The following is a 15,151-nucleotide window of genomic DNA, read 5'->3' as shown; positions in this document are numbered from 1 at the left end:
TATTCTGAGAAAACATTTACGACGTTATTTCAAGAATCCTTACACGCTCTTCTCCTGTGTCACTTGTGGCAGATCCTCGTATTATTCTTTTATTCAGTGCGTCGCGTGTGTTTAACATGGCAAGATTAAAGACGAGGAAGGAAAAGAAGACAACTATTTGGTAAGATATACTGCAATAACTGTATTTGTCATTAGAAAACAATCTACGTAATCGCAGTAATGTCGCTTGGCGTCCCTCCTGTTATCTGTCGATCTGTTTCTCTGCATCAGCTTATTTTTCACGCATTGTAGTATAGAATACAAGTTTTCGATAGACTTAAACTGTTGTGCGGTTTGCTTCTGTACTTTTATTATAATGATATATCATTACTGATCATCGTGGACTGAGTTAGAAAATTTTCACTACAATCTGCTGCATTGCATCCTCAGACTTCGCTCAACTCGTAGAAATCATAACAGAAATAGATAGGAGAAGATATTTTATTACACTTTAATTCATTGAGAAGATACTTGTGATAGTAGTTAAAATAGTACCATATTGCTACTATACATATATTTTTTCTTTTTAATATTCATTGAAAGATTGATCAATTGTCGCCGTTAATCACTTTGCTTGGTCATATTCTCGTTTAAGTTTCGCTAGTATATTTCTTTTTCGTAACTGGATATAACTCCTTATCTGTTTTTATGTACAGCAATAGTTATTTTTAAAATACGGGAATTGTAATGCCTGTAACTGTGTACTTTATTTACAACATATGTACAAAGAAATGGAACAAAAATTTCCTTCCTCGTTACATTGAGCTTTGAACAGACAAATTATACAAACGTTCAATATTATCTCGAGCTACTCCACATCACAAGTAAACGTACACTTTATATTTTTTTATCAATTTTAAGAACATACGACACGAAAGGAAGAATTTGACGAGTAGACGTAAAATAAGTGCCTCTATTTTAACGTTTCGAATCTACTTGCAGACAGACAATTTTCTTGATAAAATTTGTACACTTGGTAGTATCCATAACTCTTAACATTAATCAACACAACTTGATATTTGACCAAGCGCGTACAGAGCATAGATATGTGCTTGTCTCTTGGAATTCTGACATCCTTAGAATTCGGTGTGAGGTCTTTTAACCAGCCAATTAACAATCGCTGGTATCTCGTGGACCCTTTCCTTCAGCTCTCGTAGGCCTGGATAATTCTCCAAAGCTGTTGCTCCAAACATGTTCTCGAAATTCTCGAGGGCCACAGCGAACACAAAATCCGCCCACGTTGTCTGAAAAACAATTTTAAAATATATATAATTGAGCGTTGTTCCATCGAAAATGGTCGCATTTTTCTTTTGTACTACAATAGACTGCAGAGAGTTCTCGTTTTACGTAGCTTGGTTCATTAATACATTAAGTAAGATGATGCATAAGCGTGCGGTTCGGAAAAATTTTCCTTCTGTACTACTCATAAGGAATTATAAAGAGATGTATATAGGTAAAAGGTACATTCATCGAAGCAACATAGCTCATTAGTTTCCGGGAAATCATGGTAATGAGTTCTAAAATGTAGTTTCCGGAAAAACGCGTTTAGATCTGCGCGTCAACATGATTTTAATGACACTGCTCGTTGCGACAAATTTTCCGAGAAATATTATATCAATCTGTAGTCTAATTATCTGTGGATTTCTCTCGACGCGTGACTCCGGAAACTTTTCTAATAACGCTAGATCCAGATGGAAACAATAACTTACAGTGTTCCCAACGGTGTAGCCCCCGTTCTCACTGACAGTCTGCTCGAATTTGTTCAAGTAGAATGGTATCGTCTCCTTCAACAGCTTCGCTTTCTTCTCTTCCTTCTTGAAGTGGTCCTCCTCGGTACGATACTGGGATATAACTGGAACGTACGCATTGCGAACCGCGACTTTCTCATTTGTCTTTTATTCCCTAAAAAACGAGGAGGAAAGCGCGAAGAAAAAGAAGACGCAGCCTGAAAGGCTGCGAAGGAAGAAGCGTGACTGCGCCTCTCGCGGTTCCTACGATATTTCTCTTCTTTTCGTTCGCTCTCCTCAATTTCGTGCCACAAGTTTTCGTAGTTTTTGTGTTACCAGAACCATAATGTTCACTTATCTCGATGGAAAATTTGTTGAGGTCCTGAGAAATCTTTCGTAATGATCATCGCCGTTGAAACTGTAGCGGAAATATTCTCGTTTCCTTCTCTCAAAATACATGCGATGGCTACGTAAAAGTTACAATTCTCTGGTCGCGCATAGTCGCATTAAATGTTTGTAAGAGGATAAGAATTAGAGGACTTCTTTTTAAAGAGAAGAATAAATCAGGACGATTGAGTAACTATCGAGCATGATTAATTCTCTGCTGTTGTTTTGTCGTTCAATCATATTCTCGATAATTATTGACATGTTCGTGCGTCTCGTCGAATGCTTCATCGTCTCCCTGCATTTTTTACGCGCTTCGTACAATTACGTAAATATTGGCGTACATAAAGGAAAAAAAGGATCGTAAAAGTAATCGCGTAGGCGTGCTGCCACGTGACACCTGGTTCTTATGACGCTTCTTGTTTATGATCGTTATGGTAATAGCCACGGTTTAAAGCAGATCGTCGAAAACACGTTTGTTATGCCGCGATCAAATTTGCAATGTTCCACTTCGTCAAGTGCATCGAATCGTGAATCATCGACAGGGCGCAACGTGCATCGAGGATGCAATAAAAAGAAGAAAATAACAAATTGATATGTTATATGCAGTACATGGCACTGCGAGATGTTCCCACGGATGATTTTAATCTTAAGCGACACCAATGCAATTACTCTACGCTGATGATTCGCGGATGAAAAAAAATTGTTACATTATTATTCGATCGATAGTCTATTTTTCTTGGTTGATTTTAGTCTTAATTGGGTATGAAATTTTCCACGTTTTTTCCGCCTTTCCGCCCGTGGATAATTCTTCAATTCGATCTACGTTACGTGGTCGGCATAAAAAAACTACCACACGGGTCTCTCGTTTCGGTCGTTTCCATTCCCTTGAATTTATGCGGTCTATACGCAGAACGTTCACGCATTCTGCAAACTGGCGTTGCACAATCGCGTATCGTGGTTGAAAATTAGTGTACGTTAAACGCGTACCAAGATTTCTCTGCATTTCGATTCATCTGATAACACTTTGGCCGTTCTGGCTGTTTTCGATGATGGTAGCGATCGTTCACGGTAGTCGAAGGGAACGCTTGGCAAAGAGCAAAAGTCGTGGGACAAGGGGGGAAGCTACGTCTTGCCACGCTAATCGGTGTACATCACGAGGAATGCAAACTGTACGCGAACGATTAAGGCGGCAGATAAGTTGCGATTAAGCATTTCTTAATCCGAGTTACTGAGAGAAGGAAACATTTCTGTGTCAGCGAACCTCGAATGTTTAAGGAAATTTGCATTTTAAATCGCTGGGATTGTAGAAGCATTCTTGGTGGGAAATAGTTTGCTATTTTTATTTGCTAATTTTAATTTAAAAGAGGTGCGGTATGCGTGTTAAAGAAATAAAAGGAAACTACGATATTAATTATCAGAGAGATTGTAGAAGTTCTCTGTAAGTTGTAACTAATCTCCTTCTTCAGATATAAAGCATCAATTTAGAGATTTCATTTAGTTTTTATAGTTCAATCGAATATCTCCCAACAAATTCAGAAATTTCAATATGCACATCTATCATTTACAATTAATATCCTCAATTGTCCCTATGTTATTCAATGCTTCGATCAAACACGTACAATCGCTATTTCAATGAAGCTAAAATCACGAAAAAGTTTCATGAAATCGTGCAACACTTTGATTACCACTTATCCTTATCGATATCTGAAAGACTGATATAATTCCACTTAATACCTCGACACAATATTTTTACATATCGACCAGATACAATTATCTCGCTATTTTTGCCAGCGTGAAATAAAAACAATTTATCTTATGTCATTGGTACATAAGAGTGGTGAAACTCTCGAAGCAAGTCATCGTATCAATCAGAAAACAAAGTATCCAAGGATCCCAACTGGAAAATCATTTGAGCAGGCTTATTGTAATCTATATTAATACTTGTACGCTTGATACCTACGAATCGAGATTTGTATCGCAATTTGCCACGTATAGAAAATCTATCGAGGCAAATTTCAACACAATTCATCCGTATCCACTGTACAGTCACGTATCCTCATATTATATCATCGTTACGTATCAACGTAAACGACAGGTGTTGGCATCGTTCACATCAACGCGTTACGATGATACGATACAAGTGGACACAAGCTGTCAGAGGCTCTTCAGAGTCGAGTCTTCACAACAAATACATCAATACCACGAAATGATACATATCACTCGCTCTCATCCTCGGTCATGGATGTTCGAATTTCCAATTTCCTTCAATAGCGAAACGAGAAACGAGCTACTCACATTGCTTCAGATCCCCGAGCGTATCGACGAGCACGTCGCACATCATCGCCTCCCATTCGTTTCTTCCTGTTAAATTGTGGTTCCTCGCCAAGTACCTCGCCACCGCGTTACTCTGCGCTATCGGTTTCCCGTCTATCTCCAGCACTGGCAGCATTCCATAAGGCATCGCTAAGAACAAATAATATGGCCGCGAGTGAACGCCACGCAAGGAAAACGACGGATACGGTCGATGGGAAATCGCGCACCGGCTTCGAGGCCATTTTGTGCTCCCGTGAATAGCAGGGCGAAAATTGTCCCGGTTTTAATCAACGCTGCCTGCTAATCACACGCGGGAACTGTGCGCTATTTTTTCCATTTCGATACGTGCGTGTGTGAATCGCATGTCTTTGGTGGTTTGGGATGATTCTCATGACGATCTTAAAGCAGATAGGTCGTAAAAAGTCCGCGAGGCTTTCGAGGTCCTCGGAAATATCTGTTCCGATTATTCTCAGATTTTTCGTATTCATAGAAAATTTATCTTCACGGGTCTTTATCGCTGAATAGAGAAAACAGAATAGAGCGTTTTCCGTATGAAATTCTAGTTCGAGTAACTTGGATTTGCATGCGATACAAAAACTCTGTTGCCTGTCGTCTCCTCGTGTGTCGAAACCGTATGCAAATTCGCTAGTCGCGCAAGGAAGCGGGCTGAATATACATTTCTTCGCCCCTAATTTCGCGCTATGACGAGGAGACGACGCTTTCTAATTGCGTTTAATATCTTTCTTCTTTAATATATATATATTTCGATCGTTAAATCAATCAAAGTAGACATAAATTGCCAAAATAACACTTGTGATTCTCGCAACAACCGGTGCGAAGTGCGTCTGATTTATGGGTTCCACAAATCTAATGTTAAACGAAAGTCCGATGCAAATACCGATATTTCGCGAAATTTTTATTTCGAGTGCTCTCTGGAAACGTTTCGCGTTCTCGCTCGTGAATTTCCACAATTTATCGTCCTGCACGTTCCCTCGTCGACGCGCAGGGAAGATGGTGGCGGGTACGGGGATTCGAACGGACGGGATGTTAGGGTAGTAACGCGGAAGCAAAATCGATTTCGTGCACTTACATTTCTTCAATTCAGGCCACCGTTCCCTGGCGATCCTCTCATCGATGTAATCGATGCCAGCGTACGCGAATATGTAGCGAATGTGCTCTGCACGGCCACGGGCGTTGAAGTAGATCAACTTGTACGTCGGCTTTTCTCCGCTCATTTTTCCTCCCCTGTTGATCTGCGAAAATATTCCCTTTTATTCCATTATAAAGTGCGCTCGCTGTGCCAGCCCGTCTGTCAGCGTGACAGTGCCTAAAGCGCGTGAACTTCGCAGCTTAAACTTGTCGCGGGGGTGCCTCGAGTGAGGCATTTCCTTGGGACCGAATTTGGGTCACATCGGAGACGGGGTCAGGGTTTGACGCATGCCAATTTCGCAAACGAAAATGGAAGAACACGAGGAATTCGGTGACCGCGATCTTTCCGCCGCCCTCGAATGATGTTTCATCCCTTCTAATCCTGACTTGTACCACTTTCCTGACTCTCGACCACCTCGCGTGGTGATTTATTGCTTCGAAGCCAGCGTGCAATACTTTTTCGATTCGTATCTTATTCGTAGTGCGAATTTAAATGTATTTTGCTCAATGGAAACTTTAATTATCGGTGAACGTGATACTATCGCGTTAGAGTTGCTTGCGAATGTACACAGGTTCATCGAGTTCTACATTAATTACGCGCCGGTATATTTTGAAAAAGAGAGAGGATATTTTCACAAAGGGTATTTCATCGAGGTCCGATTTTTATGGAGAGGAAACTCTTTTAATGTTAAACCTGCCATTAACAACCGCCTCCATTTATCGACATAAAAAGTTTCTTCTAGAAAACTTCTCCCTCGGTGTCTCAATTTTTTCTTTACGTTCACCATCGAAGATAGAAAGAAAAACGTATATCGTAGAAAGTCCAGACGCTATTAACGCATTAATTTCGACTGTCTCGAGGTATTTATTTCAATTAGTTGGTTTTCACTCGTTCTTTCAACAGCGCGAACGCCAGTTCAAATATTCCTCGCGAATTTTTCTCGGTCTAAGCAATAAATCGTTCAATTTTTGTGTAAACTGTGATAAATTGGCGAGCAAATGTTTAAAAAAGTTCTGTTGTTTCCTCTTCCTGTTGTTGTTAAGATCGACTCGTGACACTTTAGGAATATTCCGTGAAAGAATCGATTCCCTTCTCCCTGTCTCTCCGTAGCGAGACCTAACATCCAACGGGAACGTTCATTGTGCGACGAAATTAATTATCTCACGCTACCGTTGCCAGGTTTTACTTAACGAGCAACGTTCTCGCGTACTGAAAACCGACGGCTTTTTCAGAATATTGAATTCTGCGGGGATTAATACCACCGACGATGTACCTGCGGAAGAGGCGAACGAAAAGAAAACGAGAGGGACGGTGAAACAAGACAACGTCTCTTTTTGTCTGTAGTTTAACGTGCATGCACCAACTATTTCAAGGAGCTTCCTCTTCTTCGTTCCTCCAGTTTTTTGCAAATATATGACGGATCTGATAGAAATTAATTGCGATACTCGTTTTCCACTTATTCATTCTTACGATACCATTTTCGAAACGGTTCCTCTTCCCCTTTGAAATTCTCCAATTTACGAGATCAGATATATTATCCTTTTTTCTCTGCGCATCGTGAATGAGCATCAGCTATTATTGCTCCTCTGTTTACTGCAGCGAGATATGATAAGTTCGATACGATGACTGTACAGAATTAGAAAGAACGACAAGCCAAGATTACGCAACTGATATTAATTTAGTCGCGACAATGCTTATCGATTGCACCATTATAACGATGTCCAAATCGTATCCCGTGGCTCGCGATTTTCGCTCGTTAAATCGAAAAAAGCATTCGCCTTGGTATGAAAATTAACAGGGACTAAAATATTAGCTAGTTGTTCGTACATTTTTCTCGAACGTTATCCGACACCGATAACCGCAGTTAATTGGCTCCGTTTTTCACTGTTACCATTCCTTCGACACGGTATATTAAAAATAAAATATTAAGATACGGATGAACCATTTCTACTCACGTATTGTGTAACCGGCAAATGAATATCTTGAAACGTGCGTACTTCTGCGAACGTTTTACGAGACACTAAACGATGTTGACACTGATAATATTTCAGCACTGAAATTTTACGATTCTAATCTAATCAAGATACATTTAGTCTTGCTGTCTCACTGCAAGAATTTTCCACGTAAACCACGGCGAACCAACGATCGTTAGTTGCAAATTATGCAATTTCAATTGCCACACAGTCGACGAGACGTTTCTTAAGAAATCCAGTTCACCTTACCAGAATTCAAACCTGACTCTGCCCATATGAACGTGCAATATTCCTCAGACGCACGCTATCGCTGATTAGAACAATCAGAGTGGCGAGATAGGGTGTAGATCTTCGAAATTACGCGAAACTAGGTCGACGAGGGTGCCAATGCGCTAGGCTAACGAGGGGCGCACGCATTAATTCTTCGCTATCTATCCGTCTATGGAATCCCTGACAGCACTCTTCGAAATCAGCCCCTAACTCACGGACTCGTAAACCCACTTCCGTAACTGTAACGGATTTCAATCTTGCCCGCGAATCTCTGACCAGTCGCATAACGAGGGGGTTGCGTGTTCACGTGCGTGCACCAGTGGGTGCTATCGAGTCCGCGATGGGCGCTCCATCGCAGATAACTCGTACATCCTCGCGAGAATCGTCTGAATTCATTGCCGTGGACTGGCTGATAGCCGAAACTAACTTCGCCTAGTCTAATTTCCGTGTCAGTGCCTTCCTCCCCGGATTTTTGTCCCTGAATTCTGTACGCGATGATATACGTGGCTGGTAGAAAGGATCGAGGACGAGAATGGCGAACAGGGTTTGGAAGGCGTCGAGAAAGGGATGGAAGGGAGACGCGAATTATTGATGCGAGGGAGGAAGGTTTTATGGGAGGGAAAATGGAAATTTGTATGAGCAAGGGTGTTTACGAAGTTTCCCAGAGATTTTCACGTCTCCCGGATAGGAATTAATTCGTGGCTTTTCTGAAAAATAATGTCAGACAGTACACTCAAACCTGATTAATTTGCGCGACGTAATCCTTGGTTTTAATACAATTAAGATAATAATTGAAATTGGTGTTTACTATGAAATACAATTGGCTGTAGTTATTTTCGATATTAGTATAAAGAGGGGGATCAAGTTTCGAACGGATTATTGTTTATACATAGGCACTCATACTGCTAATGAGGTGAATGGCGTTGAATAATCGTTTAATTAACGCTCGTTTTAACGGACAAACTGAAATAGTCGTCTAAACGGATTCAACGATCTTGTTTCAGCGGTAGATCACGTTCCGCGGAATAATGAACCGACACGTGACTAATTTCTAAAGACGCGGTTATATTTTGAAGACAATGGTGAAAAGGATGTCAATGGACCAGGTTTGCCAATCATGTTTATAACGTTTCACAACGACTTATTAAAACCTCGAAGTGTCGTACTTCCGTTTCGTAAAAAATAGGAGAAACAGGAAGACAGATCCACTCGACTCTTCGTCCAGATTGTGACGAAACTCGAAACACCAGCATCGTGATTTTCAAAATCAATTACTCCACCCATCTTCCGACCAGAGCGGAATTAATCCGCTTAATTGCGAGGGTGGATCGGTCGATCCTCATATTCGGGTCGCTTCAACCCTCTCCCGCGAAGCAGTAAACCTGCTCGTGACGCCTCATACTGTTTGCGCGTGATTATGGCGCCGGTAAGCAGCGTTGCGAATGCGACAATAACTAAACCGCGAGCAGGTTGGATTATCTCGAATGGAACGCGGCTGTCGGTGAGCTCGGCCGATTAATCGAACGACGGTGCCGGTCAACTCGTGCCACGGGCGTCTCGTATCGATTGTCGGGTGGACGCGTCCCTAAGCAACTGAAAACTGAAACTCTAGATGATTTCGATTGTACGTTTCACCTCTGGCATAACACCTTGACTCTGCTGCGCTCGATAGTTTGAACGGAATTTCTTGTTCATCGATGACGCACGCGTTTTATTAAAGGACTGAATTTGTATACTCAGAAGTTGGCCGTACATGAGGGACCTATACTACTGAAAACTTGGACGCTGTTGCAAATGAAGGGAAGCGTGCGAATCGAGGAATCGATTTTAAAGTTTAATGGCTTTTTAATGATTGTTCCTTTTTTACTCGAAGGTTTTATGCATTTCGAAGCAACGCGATCACGTATCTCTCAGCTCATTATGAAAAATTCATTAGTTTCGGTCGAATGAATGAAAAATTGTGTCTGTGTTTTTTTTAATATCGAAGCAGAAGCTTGTTGAATGAATTGCTCGTCGAGGCATCGTCCTGATATCGATATCATATTAAGAATCTGAGGATCGAAGTGTCTATAACGAGATTGCTGCCTATCGGTAGGCGACGACGGCAACTGTATAGCTGTAAGGAGCTTAACTTTTTTCCCCCTCACGATTTCCCGACACGACTCCAATCAGTGCTTCTGGAAGACCTCGCAGCGACCAATCAACGACGAACGGCGTTGAATAAAAAAAAAATTCTCTTTCATCGCAATCTAATCTTCCTGTAAACTTTTACTCCCAATTGAGTGAAGAAAGTAACGAATCTATTTTGTGCGACTTCACTTTGGCAAATTGTCTTTTCGAAATGGATTAAAGATTTTTATTAGATCACGAAGTTATTTCGCGAAGTTATTATAGAACTGTACGAAGTTATTTTCTACCAATTTCTATGGATTTTATAAACCCATGGAAACTACATAATAAAAAATATAGTTCGAAGAATTGTTTCAAAGAATTAGCGGCAAAATAATGAAGTAATCGAATAAAAATGCGGTGAAAAATCGGTCTGTTAATTACTCGAATCGCTAAGCGGAGCTCCCGTTATAAAACAAGGTCGAACCAAATCCCGTTCAGTTTTACAATTAGCAACAATTACTAAAATACTTCCGATCTTTAGAACGTGCATCTCGATTGTATCGTAATTACGCTGCAATACTTCGCAATGAGCAATTCAATAATTGAGACAGGGATTCCCGTAATGTTGTCGAGTGGCGTGCCGTCCGTGAATCAATTGTATCGGATTACACGGATTAATACGATTGTTCAGGAGCACGTTGTAATCCTGAGTTAATTAATACGGTAAAGTGCAATCGGAATCGTGTGGAATATCCCCGTTCATTTGCCGTTGCCACCCTTCGAGAAGAAAGGAACTTCTCAGATTGAATCCCGTTTAATCCCCTCTAATTTCGCGTTACTTTCAAGCTACATTCCCAAGTATTCGCAGTTTTAAAAGTCTTATTTCATTCGTTCATAAGCTTACACTTTAAGTGTTGTATGACTTCACGAAATTATTAATTGCTATGAATTGGTTATTCAAGATTATTATGGGAGTGGTGTGTTAATAAAATGCAATGGTATATAGCAATAAAAATCTTTATTTAAACGTGTGTACAAGAATTGTCAATGCTTAGAAATGACATGTACAAATACTTGTTACCACAATCAGATAGATGTGCGTACAATTTCAAAGTTATGCAGATTGTACAGAGGATTAAGTAAAGCCGATATTCATCAAGCACAGCACGTTGTTAAACAATAATACCCGATGTGGTTCCAACCGTGGACGCAAAATCAATGCTGAACGCCAGGTTAATTCAATTGGTGGTCAGGTCGAAGTACATCCAGAGGCTCAAAGTGTTTTCGTTCCCTCGACTTCCCACTTGGAACACCCCTGGGAAAATCACGCTCCTATAATTCTCCGTTGAATATCCGATTATCCAGGTGTAACCGAATTTTCTTGTCGCGTTCGTTAACGTCTGTCAAAGGGAAACGATCGCGAGAGTTTTCCAGTTTCTAATCAATATGGCCTCTCGATTCTAAGTATGATCTGTTTCTTCGCTGAACGATGAAAGAGAATTGTATTCTTTATCTTCGATCAGGATTACGGTTATCTTGTCTGTGGCGCAATTTTGTAAACAGGATACTTTGCAAATTGTTTCGCAATAAGCTTACTAAAAATGTTTGTTTAATGGCCGCAGAATGTCTATTTCGGTTGGCTGTGATCGTTATCGACTTGCCAATCATCGAAGGCAGACGCCGTCCAGTTTATTGAATAATAAATTATCTGCCGCGCGGTTTGATCACGTACAACCCATCAAATTGGATCGTGTTGCAATCATTGCGTTATGTTCCGACGGTCTTATGTTTGATTACCGTGCTGTTTTCACGTACATCGACGATTCGATGAATAAAGCAGAGGATTACGATTGCCTACACGAGTCTTCGTTTTCATCTGAACCAGTGAAAAATCTTCAATAACAGCTGATCGAGGATCGAATTTTTCTTCGAGTCGATGGACCATCGTTTAATTCACGTATATTAAAGGAGGGAGAGTCGTCTTTCAGTTTCGTTCTTTTTCATCCCTCCTCGAGAGCGTACTCGTGATTCGCGACTGCTTCGAGAACTTCCACCTGGTTCATCCATTGAGCCTCTTTATTCGACCTTCTTTTAATCCCTCGTCTGCCGGAGACAAGCTCGTAAATCTTTTCAGAATCACGTCGAGCCTGGGACGTGTACGAATTCTGTTGCGCGCGTTTCTTCTTCTTTCTCGAATCGGAGAAATTCCGATCATTAAATCACGTAACTCAATCTTCATATTGTTGAAATAAACCTTTCTCCTGTACTTTAGGTACGTCTTCTATCATCTTATTCCATTTCAGACAAGGTTTTGTTATCGTTGGTAGAAAATTGAAAGGGTAAGCAGGAGCACAGCAAGAGTAGAATGAAAATCAGGAAGAATAAAATTGAGTATGCAGCCTCGTCTTCGAAGAAGACTGTTTGGAAAATACATGAAACACGCGCGCATTAACGGTAGGAGTCCCACGTACTTTCGTCGTTAATTTTTGAAATCGTTTTCCCCAAAAACGAAGCTTTAGCTGCAATTCTCTTGTTCTCGATCTCTTTTCGTCTTATTTTTACCCCTAGAATTGCCTTCTAAATTTTTTAGCAACGGTTCTCGTGCAGCTATAAAGATCCTAGACACAGTTCACCTTCAGCTTCTCTATCTATCTCTTTCCCTCTTTCTTTTGGGTACAAAATTGTGTAACTATAATGAAATTAAAATTTGTAATGTTGGCGCGTGAAGTCAGCTATTATAGCAAGTCAACAGAAGAGTATATTATATGAATAATTCATGATTGTCGCGTTTTTCTTAATACCTCTCTGGTTGTTGGACGGTTCGCTGACGAGAACGCAGGCTATTATAGGCGATAAATTTCCATTATCCCCGAGTCATCAATTTCGCGGCGCGGAAATTCATCCGCTGCCCGGGTTACGTGAAAAATAACCAGGCCAAAGGGAAGAGAGGATGGAACGGGCTAGGAAGAGCAAGACTGAAAGAGTGGGAGGGAAATGTGGAGGAAGAAAAATGCGAGAGAAATAAAAGGGACCAAAAAGCGAGCTGTTCGTATCAGCCTGGTGAGGTATCTATAGACAACTTTTCAAGTGGATACATGAATAAAAACTATGCCGCGGTAACACACGCGCCGACCTATTTCAACTCGTCCCTTCTTGCGCCCTCGTAACGATTAATATTAGAGGGCGAAACAGTTCCTGAAATGTTAGAGGGCAATTATCGAGCAGACATTTTTTTTAGATATGATTAACCGGCCAGCTTGACGCGCGGATTGACGTATCGATCTTCCGTGCTTTTACGAACTTGTATAACTTTCGGAGAAATCGATCTTACTTCCTGTTCAAGTGTATTTTATAAATAGCGCGGTTTAAAAATAAATCGCGTTTCTGGCAGCACGGTTACTGGTAGAGGTATGATAAATGCTATGAAGTTATGCAGAGAATTCGTAATTTTCAATCGCTTCAATTATATTATACGACAAATCGTTTCTCTTAAAAATGATCGCAAAAAAACCGTAATACCAGACTTATTACATAACAACACCAAGAAGGAAATGTGTCTTAAAAACCTGATTCGGAAACTTCAAATCAGAACGCATGATATTTACGCACGTACACCTTTCCAATCGCAAACGTCACCCGTTCAGTCACCCTCAAAGCAACAAGTCCAAACGTTCCAGTCAAACTATCGCGAAGCGACAAAAGTGGAACGTTCGAGGCAACGAGAGCCAGCGAAAAAATAGCGAGAAACACCAACAAAAATGGAGAAACGAAGACACTGAAAGCAGAGCAAGTTTGCTATCGCGATTAGCCCACGGAGGGTTGTCGATTCGAACTCACGGCCAGTGTCCTCGCCCGGAAGTACCACCACCCTTCTTCCCAGCTGGACGAACACTCGTGCGGAGCGCGGCTCGCACTGAGCTCGCACGCGAAACGAATCCGGGGACCCTCGTGTTCCTTCGCCACCACTTGCTCTCCTCCCTCGGCCTTCCAGTTACGTCGAACACGATGCGCAACCTCGGAATATTTATGCCACCACCTCGCATCCACCCCCTCAAGCCGAACCAGCTATACGAAACGAAAATTCTTTCGCAGCTGGATGGCACTCTGCACCCCTTCCTGTCCCACTCGACGCATCTTCTTTTTTCCGCGATATTTCACTCGGATGGTTGATCATATTTTAAGAAAAGTCGGTTTCCTTCGGCAATTTCGAGTCAGAATTTTATTGTTCTTGCAGATCAAAGAGTTCAAGATTTGGAGAACTTATTTTTTGAAGTAGGGACGATGTTTGGAAGGCGTATGGAATTTTAGCATTTCGGATGCAATTGTGGATAGTTGAAGCTTCTCTATTCAGTCAACCTTCGTATCCGTGCAGTTCGTACGTGAAATGAAATTTTAGGAAAAGTTAGACGTGTTTCCCAGTTCGAGAAAATTAAAAACCACGGTAATAAAATGGTACCGCTGGCTAGTATCATTACACGGTGTGGATAATGATAAACAGAGCAAGTAAATGGTCTATTCAAGTGCGAGTGCACACGTGCAGCGGATTCCTAGCAGCCGCAGTAGAGCGTGCCTGTCTATGGTCAGACGCGAGCAAACAGGTGGGAAGAGCGAATTAACAGTGACATCTTCACCGCGTTACATTCCCCCTTGTCTGAACCTATCATTGAAATTCCACACGTTTCATTTATCATGTGTTACAGAAATTATTAACAAAATTTATTAACAATTCCAACCAACCTACTATTCATCCTCTCTAAATGAATTCTTCCAAATTCTAGCCGTCTTTAATAGATATAATTCGAAGAATACGCAATTGCCAATCAGTTATCATTTTTATTTAAGTTAAATCACATAAGTTGTAATAGCTAGTTTCTTTTATTATCGAATCTCCGAAATATATTCCGCTGAGAGATCGGTGGAAAGTAATTTCGATCATAAGCAGGATCGTCCATGTCCACCAATTTATCATCGCTTGATGATATTCCCTCGCGACGCGTTTCCATGTAACGCTATATCCACGGGCGTAAACGGCCACGTGAACAGGGGAAGGTGAAGAGTGTACGTTAAATATTATGCCGTGGCTGGGTTGGTTAATTGGTCAGAGCAAGCCAGTTAGTTTCATTACGTTACCTCCATCTTCGTGGGTTTCGCACAATGGAGGCCTCTTCCAGTATCGGGGC

The 15,151-nt window shown here is 41.2% G+C and overlaps 1 protein-coding gene across 2 annotated transcripts; it reads right to left on the bottom strand.

The window, feature by feature from the left end:
- Positions 1-963: 963 nt before the first annotated feature.
- Positions 964-13,935, bottom strand: LOC143433081 (glutathione S-transferase-like). 2 transcript variants are annotated; one of them, XM_076910207.1, is made up of 5 exons: positions 13,809-13,935; positions 5,557-5,719; positions 4,449-4,616; positions 1,749-1,891; positions 964-1,283 (listed from the first exon to the last, which is right to left on the bottom strand). In XM_076910207.1, the coding sequence occupies exons 2-5, from the start codon at positions 5,699-5,701 to the stop codon at positions 1,116-1,118; spliced, it is 624 nt and encodes a 207-aa protein (XP_076766322.1). In that variant the 5' UTR covers positions 5,702-5,719; positions 13,809-13,935; the 3' UTR covers positions 964-1,115. The 2 variants fall into 2 exon arrangements, with proteins under 2 accessions (XP_076766322.1, XP_076766320.1); XM_076910205.1 differs by lacking the exon at positions 13,809-13,935 and adding an exon at positions 7,572-7,655.
- Positions 13,936-15,151: the final 1,216 nt, after the last annotated feature.

The sequence above is a fragment of the Xylocopa sonorina genome, chromosome 2 (genome assembly GCF_050948175.1).
Source record: "Xylocopa sonorina isolate GNS202 chromosome 2, iyXylSono1_principal, whole genome shotgun sequence".
NCBI classification, from domain to species: Eukaryota; Metazoa; Arthropoda; class Insecta; order Hymenoptera; family Apidae; genus Xylocopa; species Xylocopa sonorina.
The sequence above is the reverse complement of the archived record's forward strand: the minus strand, read 5'-3'. Positions and strand labels throughout refer to the sequence as shown.